Source organism: Halyomorpha halys, unplaced genomic scaffold (assembly GCF_000696795.3).
Source record: "Halyomorpha halys isolate HHAL.00 unplaced genomic scaffold, Hhal_1.1 Scaffold809.1, whole genome shotgun sequence".
Taxonomy (NCBI): domain Eukaryota; kingdom Metazoa; phylum Arthropoda; class Insecta; order Hemiptera; family Pentatomidae; genus Halyomorpha; species Halyomorpha halys.
The window spans coordinates 220,024-230,940 of record NW_027107058.1 but is presented as its reverse complement, the minus strand read 5'-3'; the positions used below and the strand labels follow the sequence as shown (position 1 = coordinate 230,940).

Here is a 10,917-nt window from a genome sequence, read left to right as displayed (position 1 = left end):
TAATTGAATAATCACATTCTGCAGACCAAAAAATGACTTTAAAGAGCCAAAATGAACAATCAAGAGTTAAACTATAATTCATTTCATTCCTGAAAAATCATTTTAAAAAATACCCAACCACCTATAAATAATACCCATCCACTTATAAAAGATAGGATCAATTTTACATACTCTCACTCAACATATATGCCATTTTATTACCAATACGTAATTTATTTACTAGCCAATATCTAATTATGTACATGATTTGTCTGGTTAATAAATGAAATTAAAAAATTTATATATTATTTGGAAAAATAAACATTACATTTGTTTCTGAATCCCTAATCAGGAAATCTCCATCATTCCCACTTTGGTTAAGGATAGCGTCGCATTGTGCCCGTGTGATGGAACCATAGTACCACTCCTTGCCAACAAGGTGAGGCCTTTCAGCTGCTGCTATGTTGCTAGAACCATCTCTTAAGGGCTGCGTCAAGTATTCACTCAATTCCTTTGAAAATAAAAAATAATTCATTTGATAACAATACATAAGCATAAGGATAATAATAATAGTACAAGAAAATAAAGAGCAAAAAAATAAATAAATTAAATTTAATGGAACACATCTATCTTTACAACCCAATGATGCAGGCAGCGCTCTGTTATAATCTTTAGACTTAGGACCGTTTCATAAAAGGCTCTAAGTTCATCTTAATAAAAAATTCAGCATTACAGAGAGCAGGACAGGGTAATGACACCATTACAAAGAGTACATTTTCCGGACATGCATTGAGCTGGAGGACATCAGAAGGTAAATCTAACTAAACTCCATAGACTTACTGACCAAGCTTCAAGAAAATCTGTAAAATCTCTAAACGACCGTCAAGTTCACAATTTTAATGCTGAACCTAACTATTAGGGGGAGAGGAGAGAAGAAGAAGAAGAAAAATATTAGGTATAATATCAATAAAACCAAACCTTAATCTCTATAGGGTTAGTTCTTGGATTACGACGGGGTTCCATTTGTCCACCTCGGTAGTAAGTAAAAAAAAAAATTAACTCCAGCTAAAAAAAATGTTGTCCCTCTTTCATATATAGTGTATTTAATTGCAAATTACAATAAAAAAGAATAACAATCTTGTCATACAAAAATAAAACCAGACACCAAAAAAAAAAAAGATCAACACAGAAAATACACTTGATCAGAAAAGAATATGTTCAACAGATATTCACAAGTATGAATAAAAGAGACATACACTATAAACAATCTGAATATCAAATTATAATGCTGATAACGAAACTCTCAGTGATATTGCAGGAAGTAAACCAGATAATGCCAGATAGGTCTGTATAGTGTAACTTCACTTTCAATTTTATCTTGTTTTATTAATAGGAATATAATAAAATTTCAGATGAACGTTAATTATTGTAAAACTGATATTATTTACAAATTCATTTATATTAATGCATTTTTATAACCAATGCAAAAACACAATAATGGATTATGAGGCTGACCTACTATTAATAAAAAAATGTATATAAATAAATAGTTTTAATTCTACAATTTATGTTCCAAAGAGTTTTATTTGTTAAAATTGATTATATTTCTTTTCATGAGTATTTTATACCCTTTATCCACTTCTCCACTCCAAATATTATACAAAGTTTCAGGCTTCTCTACCCATTATCAATCTATGACAAAGCAGAGGATGTAAGAATTAGAAAATATGTAGAATCTATTTATATAACCAAAAACATAAAAGATGTAGTTAACTTTAAAACTGATACAGGAGAAATGGGACAGCATTATATGGACATAATAAATAAAAATAAATTTTTAGAATAACAGTAATTTCAAGGTAATAAAATCAAATCAATACATAACATCGAGAAATAAAATTAAACAAATCCATAAATTAATAACAATTCAGGACTCAGTACACTGAGTTATATTCAATTTGGAATATATAAAAATTATTTCAATTTAAAATGATATATGTCCACACATGAGTAATAAGGTAAGGAAAAAATAAGAACAGTAACTAAGAAATTTAGTTCAATTTCAAAAACATTTTAGATGGGTAAACGGTTATAAATTAGTGAAGTGAATGCATATAAAGCAAAATATTGAATTATTAGTAAGACATTTTTTATTAAAATGCAATGTAAAAATTGTTGAATATAACTGTACATTAATTATAAAACTGTTGATTATATACATTTTTATTTGCAGAACTTGATAATGGGCAGAAGAGCCCGAAAAGTTGTTTGGATGATATAAATACTGGAGAAGTGGATAAAGGGTTTAAAGTGAAGTCCTGAAAAGAAATATAATTAATTTTAAAAAAAAAATTGTAATATAATTATTATAAGGGAAAATCGTCATAAATTAAAAGTTTATTTAATAGTATTAATTATTAAGATACATAGCAAAAAACTCGTAAAGATAAATGGATAAGCGATTTATTAACAAATAAATTATAAAAAGGAAGTCAAAGTTGAATTATAGAACACTCTATTAGAATGTATAATGCATGATAGAAGTTTTCATTTTTCTAACAATTTTTTTAGACATAGTTCTTGGCACTAATGTATTTATAGGGGAAAATAAAAAAGAAATTAAAAATTTAAATCAATATACTTTTCTTTTTAAGTACGTTTTTGGAGATTATTTTTATTTTCAAAATTTAATGTTATTTGATTTAAAGCAATGGTTTGATTAAAAGGTTAAATAATTCCTTGCCATAGTTTGACAAACAAAATTGGCTAAATTATGTTTTCCCTTAGAAGTCACTCACAACTAAGCTGCTTAGCTTCGAAATAAATTTCAGTACCATTAGTTGAAAAATTAAGGAACTAATAGCATGACATAGTTCTGTCTAGAGCAGAGATGAGCAAAAATTAACTATGACTAAAACTACAGCTAATTTTTACCCAACTCTGATCTAAAGATAAGATTTTATAGAATATAGTAAATTTGAAGCTCTTTTTCCCAAAATTATGGCTATAAAAGTTAAAACCTTGTCAAACCAAAAAGTTACAAATTATTAAAAAATGATTTTTTTTTTTTTTTTTTAAGATAATTTCATTTCATTGTTGGATCAGTTTTGTGTAGTGATTTGAGTTCAATCTTGTTTAAATTTGTCTCTGTTCATCTTCTGATAAAATCACAGGAACTCAATTCAGCCTTAATATAAATTTTTGTTTTTCACGCAAATTATCAATAGTGTACTAATTGTAAATGGTTAAGAATGTAGAATACAAAGTTTAATTTTAGTATAAATTATAAAATTTATATTGTACACATTAATTTAACATATGAAGTGCAAATGAAATCTTTTATTGACAGTTTAATAATTCAAAAATAGTTCAATTAATTCTTATTTATTAATGTATAAAAAATATTTGTTTTAGATTTTTTCTTTACAAACTAAAAATAATTTGAACAAATAAAGCAGAAATAACTTGATGATGAAAGTTTTTTATTGGAGCCTAAGTATGTTTTCCATTTAATGTTATTATTATTATTTTTCCCTGTAGTTACTTTTACATTCTTATCTAAAGATGAAATTCCAAGAGTTTTAGAAAAATACAATTGCGCGGATGGTGTACAACCTCTGTCGAAAAGATGTTGAGTGGAACTATAATAGTCCAGTGCAGCGGATTTGTCTAGCCAACCTTTAATTTTTAATTTAATTAATTTCAAATAAGACAAACGTTGAAAGTGACACTGTCCTTCTGAATAACATATGATAGTGTCAGTTCTTGAAAATGGCTCTCAGAAGCAGAAATGTGAAAGTTAATTCCATTTTTATTTGATGATCTAATTGACTAATGACAAAAACCTAAAATTTACCATGGCAGCAAAAGGAGTGTAGTGAACAGTATTTAATCATATAAGTGTATGCTGCAAAAGATAAAAAAAATGAGAACTAATGGTGTAGATGAATGAACAAAAATATCTTAGAACTCTTCCCTGAAACTTTAACAATTAAAATATTTACTATTCAATTATAAATATCCACCTGATGAAAATTGTTTATTAGAATGGTAGAAAACCTGAACAAAACTCAAACTTCGCTCAATGCTAAGGAACAAGATAGAAAAATAAAAAATAAAGAAAAAACATCCAACTTTTATAAATAAAGAAATAAAAAAACGATGAGGCAACTCACTTGTACGTAGTTCCTCGGTATGAGGCCTGTCTGTCCATGACTGTTGCGGGCCCTGTACCACTCAGGGTCAGACTGTGGCCTATCGATGACCTCCAGCCTGTCTCCTTTATCGAAAGAGAGCTCTTGTTCAGATGTCGAAGAAAATGAATAGAGGGCAACTACGATGTCCAATACATTCTCTGCCATTGCATACGTATGCAGTGCATCGTCGGCATCAATTTCTTCTTGGGTATAGTTAGAAGGGAACCATCCCTGAGCAGATCCACTCTGTCCCCTCCACCATCTATTGCAACCAACCATATTATTTGTTATTTAAATTTGCAACTGTTATATATATAAAACAAATTTAGCATACAATCTTCTTCTATCTTTTATAAAATCATAATTATAAGATTCAGTATAACAGATGTTCAAAAAAACACTTTTGTAACAAATCCGTTTTATTCTAATTTAAAATCTAAATGCTAATAATAAATAATAGTACATCCACCTACATGACTTTTTCTACCATTTTGGTTCCATAGGTAATACAAAAATTGTTTGCTGTATCTTCCAATTAAGGTTTTTTGTAAGTTAACCTCTCTAGAAAATTTCATTATCTTAAAAAAGAGCTTGTAGAAAGCTTCAGGAGATATATATTTTTGGGGCTATTCAAGGAAACTTTTTGAATTATGCACAATGAAAATTACTTTCCTTCATAGCTTTTTTCCTGTTTTTCTCGTGTAAAGAAAATAAAATAAATTTAATTTTACAAATAACCATATCTTACAACCACATCTGTCCTAAGAGACATTATGTAATAGCATGCCTACTTAAAACCTGACGGTGGATTGTTAATAAAGTTGATGTCTATGAATGTTAAAACCTGATTAAGTAGTCAGTTAAAATGTTTTTTCAGAATAAAATTTAACTTCCCTTCTGACAATACATGAATTTACTTTACATATGTTTACACACAATGCAGGAATCTATATAGACGAGTACAGATCCACGTGATGGAATGCATTCGGAAAGCCATGTAGGGTTGCGAAGAATTAAAAAAATCCTGCATAAGGAGATATTGAAGCACATACTGAGGGATGGATTCTCTGTTTTTTTAAATTGAATTACTTGGTTTCTTAAATCTGTATTTTTTATGTAAAAACAATTTATATTTGACATAGCACAACTATATCATCTTGCTTTTGGTTCTAGATCAAGTTTTCTTAGTAAATAGGTATTTAATATTGCTTCATAGTGGCCAAAAGGTTAAGCTTCAGGCACTACCATCACTACACCTGTTGTGTTTAATTCTTGTGTAATTCATGGGTATGTATTTTTGTGAACACTTGTTATTATTTGCACCACTTCTGGAATTCAAAGTAAGTGGAGAAAAATAAATTCGTTAATTTAGTTAATATGAGCTTGGATAGATTATGTTATGAGGAACCTTTTTTTTATTATTTGTTCCTTTGTAAGGTGTAAAGGTATACTATATACCTTTTCTTTTTTTTTTTTTCACAATGGAGTTATCTGCTACTTTTATGAGGGACAATAGGGGTATTCATGATCTATGTTAAAGCGTGTTAAATGGAAAAACTCGTGTTAAATCGAAAAAAATTGCCTTCTTTTGCCGTGGTAAAACGAAATAACATTTAACATGGCTGAGAGTCTGTTACTTGGTCAGTTAAATCGAGAATGACGTCACACAATAGACCAGTTGAGATCGCCGCCATATTAGTTGTTGTGACTTTCAATACAGTTTTCAATTAGCTCATCTTCATTCTCTTCTTCACAAGTTTGAAGATCAATAAGACACTCATAAGCTAAACTTTCACACAAATTCCACTTTTCACTCACTCTAGGCATGTTGTAATTAATTTCTTAAATCAAAACTGACGTAAACAATAACATGAGGGTCTGGAAGGAAGGTTATAAACATAAAGGCTTATACAACAAGTTGCTGAGAAAATCCGCTAGGGGCTCTTATGCATTTAACGTTTAACATGACTTCAAATAGGGCTGCTCACAATCTTATAGTTATAACATTTAACATGGTAAAACATTTAACATTTAACACAACATCATGAATACCCCTAATATTGCCATCTGGAAGGTAGTTAAATTTTAAATTTCTTATAAGAATTCCAAACTATATTCAAATATTTTAATGTTCCCAAAATACATTATATATTATATTACCATATTTTGATTTTCTTAAATATATTATGAAATATTTTAATCTTTCTTCAATTATCACACTTGATGATTGGTTGGGCCATTTGCTCAAATCATTAGAAACGTACCTACAAATCATTCAATCAACAAATCATTAGAAATGTACCTGACCTACAAATGGATAGGTAATAACGACTATCCCATAGTCTGATAAAATTGACGTATATTGTCAAAGTAACCATGGTAACAGAAAAACATTACTCATAAATTTGGTTTGTTTATGCTTTTTTTCCTCACATTCCATTACCTTATGTTAGATACAGTGTAAAACTGAGATCTCAAGGGACCTAGGATTTTTCATCACTTAAAAATGGCTTTTTATTTACTCAGTTTTCAAATAGGCAGATTTCAAATGACAGTTCTCTTAGTTATAGAGGGTCCTGCAATGATTAGCACTGAAGACGTTATTGGGAGAAAAGATCACATAATAAACCTGGAAGGCCCTTCAATCCACTGATTACATAATTCGTTGTCCATGGAATTGCTTTTCCCACAAATATTTTTATTTTTTTTAATTATTTATTTTTCCTCAAAGCCCCACAAGCATCTATCACTGGCACAAAAATTATCAATATGGTTCCTACTCGCAAATTCTTGAGTTTTAAGTTCTATCATTGGAGTGCCTATTGAAATGTTTTTATTCCATTACTGCTTCATCCATTTTGGAAGAAATTTTTCAAGTCCATACTTTACTGATTGAATTCGTTTTTGTTTTCGTTTACCGTCAATATACTGAGAACAGATTTACAGATCTCCTTGTTTTGTAAGTTATATAAAGAGTAGACTTTGGTATAATATTAAACTCTGTGCAGTTATTCAGGCAAGTTTCCACCATCATATAGTAACAATAGCTTTACTTTATCAGTAGCTGCTAATGAATTACATTTTTTTTTTCAACATTTTGTGCACTTTTATTCACTTGTTTATTGTACGAAACCTTAGATACCACTGAAAAACAAAGCATGTGTCGAAGAAATTCAAATGTTTGCAAACAGACGTGTCACAACCTGTCTAAACCTGATAAATTGTCTGTCTTACACAAGCTATTGTACAATGAAGTCCCAATTATAGAAGTAAACACCAAAAACAATCTATGACATCAGATCTAAATTACAAAGATTTAAGAATTGTCAGCAACAGAATATTTCAATGAAAAGTGTCAGGATCTCATTGTAAGTATCAGTAGTAAAGATCACTTATATTTTAAGTAAAGTCTTTGACTTTGTAACAGTATATTATATTTCTATATTACTACTCTTATTTCTGTAAATTAGTTTTCAATCTGGAAAAAATATCTTTCTTTAATCGGTAGAGGTGTTCACTCCAAAATTCATAGCATACATACAGAACAATAAACATATTTTTTAAATACTAATCAGTATTTTGAGCCCATATTGTTTCTAAACATTCGTGGGATCTCAATGAATAATTTGAGATATAACACCTAAACATCAGTAGTGGCTTTCGTTCAAAAAATCGTTTCATACCTAAATAAGAGAGGCCAAAACAAATCGCCCTCATTTTGGCTACACCCTTGTCAGGAAGAAATTAAATTAAATATCCACTATAAAAGGTAATGACTATACAAAGATAATTTTTTTTTTCTGAGTAGATAGAAGGAAATATTTAGGGAGGAAAACACAAGTAGTAATAGTTAAAATGTTCTACAGTGTATAAAACATAAACTTATTTCTGCTTAGACTGCTTTACCCTCCTTCCTAAATAGTGACTAGTGAATATCAGTTCAAAAAAATGTCAGATTTTGGAATGTTAAAAATTTAAAAAAATCAGTGTATAGTTATATAATGACAATTATGTGCTTATAATAGTATTAAATATACTTACCCATCATTACTTTTTTCAAGTATCAATATCCGAGTTCCTTTGACTAGAGACAGTTCATCAGGCTGTTGCGCCTGATAATTATACTTCACTACAGCCATTCCAATGGCATCTGACGGGTCAGCAGGCAGTCTGCGAGCCATTGTAGGTGAATCGACTGCACCTCTTCCAGTATTACTGGTCGGTAAGGTCTTGGACCCACTGGAGCTACTGCTCTTCTTAACTTTCCTTTTTATACTATAAGAACAATTATAAATTATTGGTAATTATAAAACAAGTGAGTGATGACAAAAAATGTGTTCAAATATAATATTTAAAAACCTAGAAAATAAATATTTTAAGTGGTTAAAGAACTTGAAATTGCTTTATAACATTCATATAAAAACACAACAAAACTGACCAGGAAATAATTTAGCAGGGGAAGATTTTTTATTAATACACTGGATATTGCTTATACCAACATCCAAGAAACCAGGTATACTTGGTCATTACAGCCGATTGTCGTTATAACCGATCATACAACATAAATCATGTAAATGTATAAAAAAAAATATATTGAATAATATATTCTGTCTCCCTTAAGAATGTTATTAAGAAATAGAGACAAGAAAGTATGTACTCACCATCCATATGCAAATGTGAAGTAGGAATTTTGTAAAATAAATTACTGACACCATTCACTAATGAATTGGATTTATTTAATTTAGTTAATAAAAGAAACCAAAGCTTATAAAATAAGCCAACCTCTTAAGGATTAAATAATGCATTGCCATTATAGATTTCTGAAATTGCAAGCTAAACCTTAGATAACCAGTGGTCAGAATCACAGAAGATGCTCCCATAGCTTCATTGCTAGGTTCATAAAATTAATTTTATGCCTTCAAGAAAATATTTGAATCTGACCTCTAGAAATGTCTAGATCCAATGACCGCCTGGTAACGTATGGTATAGATCTCAAAAAATGTTTTGCTTCACAGAAGAGAAATAGACCTCCCTCAAAAAATTAAGGTTTGGGTGAGCACAACCATTTTATGAGCTCCAGGGTAGCCGTCACTGCTAAAACCAAACATTTATTGCTCGATGGGTCATCATAATAAGTAGTTATGACTGTTCAGTCATTATGACCACAATTGCTGTATCTGATGCAAGATACATCACTATAACTTGAAAATCGTAGGTCAAGAAACATTTGTCTTACTAACCGATCCATCATTATATCCGAGGTCATTATAAACAATATCCAGAGTATTACCTTTAAAGATCACTGAATGGAAACATTTATGAAAAGACAAATTAAAAAAAATCATAATTGGATTCCATACATAAAAAATTAACTTTATCTCTTCTAAAACTTTTCCATTTTTAGAAACATTAATTGAAGAGAAGAAATTTTCAAGCTCTGTTGAAGTTGAAACTCGGGTCATTCAACGGTATGTATTAAATTATTAAACATTCCAGTACAAGAAATGAATACCTAAAATGATAAATCCAAAAGAAAAAAGTAGATTGAGACTACACAAGAAGAAAGCTATTAAGGCAAAGAGAGAGAGCACAGCCATCGATATAAAAAAAAAAAAAAAGAGAAAGAGCGAATGAGGACAGTAACCAGAAAAATTGCGGAAGTTTTAAATGAACCACGGCATCAATAAAGCACAATTAAATGAATGACAAGATGAATCCTAGAGTAAACAATGAAGCAGTAGTTCATTAAGAGTCTTAGTTAAAAATGTTTATAATTGCAATCTACAGGGAAACATCAGAAAAAAGAAATAAAGAAAAGAAAAGAAATACCACTTTATCTATGATGATTACAATTTAATTACTCACAGATAAAGAAGTAACTATAACAGATAATTATTAGTGAGGTCTTATCAAATAATGAGAAATAAAAGAATAAGAGACATTTTAACCCTGTCAGTACCCTCCACATAAAAAGTCCTGCAGTTCTTTATCTACACCATTTACTACATCAGGTAAAATGTATTTCAACCAAGACACTTATTTTTTTCTTCTGTAACTTTTAGAAAATAAAAAATCAATAAATTATAGCCTATTTAAATATACTCTGATGTCATAAGAGGTATTTTTTCAATTGTTTAATTATTTTAACATATTTAACTCGTATAATGGAAAAACGATTATAATTTTTTTTTATTCATATACTGAATTAATAAAATTTAGTCTATTAGATTGTGCTAAATTTCATCATTCTAATATGGAATGATGAAATTTAGCACAATCTAATAGACTAAATTTTATTAATTCAGATTGCAATAGTATCACACATGGAATAGAAAAATACTAAACACAGAGGAGTAAAACAACTAGGTTGCAATAAAAATCATGTCAAAAAACACAAGACTCCCACACCCTCAAGGAATAATGTAGATAGCATCTCAGTATCTCCTGTAATCCACTATTACTAAAACTTGTTAGCATATTTTTATCGTTCCTAGCTTTAACGTGGTCTGTTATTGTGAAAATTACTCAAAAAGCACTATATAGTGATGAAAATTAAAATCTTTTTCAAAAATGCGTTTTTGCCGTTTTTCCAAGGGGTGTTATAGAATAACACTTTAATAATTATGAGAGATAGTTGAACATATGTAGATATGTAGATGATCTCCTCCTGGTTTTAAATCCTGATAAAATCTCCGACATCTTAACCGCCTTTAATTCTTACCACCCACGCCTTAATTTTACT

General features: G+C 29.4%; 1 protein-coding gene across 3 annotated transcripts in view; it reads right to left on the bottom strand.

Annotated features, from left to right (window-relative positions):
• The window catches only part of dock (SH2/SH3 adaptor protein dock), a 29,736-nt gene that overhangs the window by 5,118 nt on the left and 13,701 nt on the right, over positions 1 to 10,917 (bottom strand). For all 3 annotated transcript variants that reach the window (XM_014429566.3, XM_014429568.3, XM_014429569.3), the window contains 3 exons: positions 8,217 to 8,450; positions 4,155 to 4,437; positions 308 to 490 (listed from right to left, as the gene is read on the bottom strand). In XM_014429566.3, the coding sequence (XP_014285052.1) occupies positions 308 to 490; positions 4,155 to 4,437; positions 8,217 to 8,450 (700 nt within the window). The remainder of the gene's footprint in view (positions 1 to 307; positions 491 to 4,154; positions 4,438 to 8,216; positions 8,451 to 10,917) is intronic.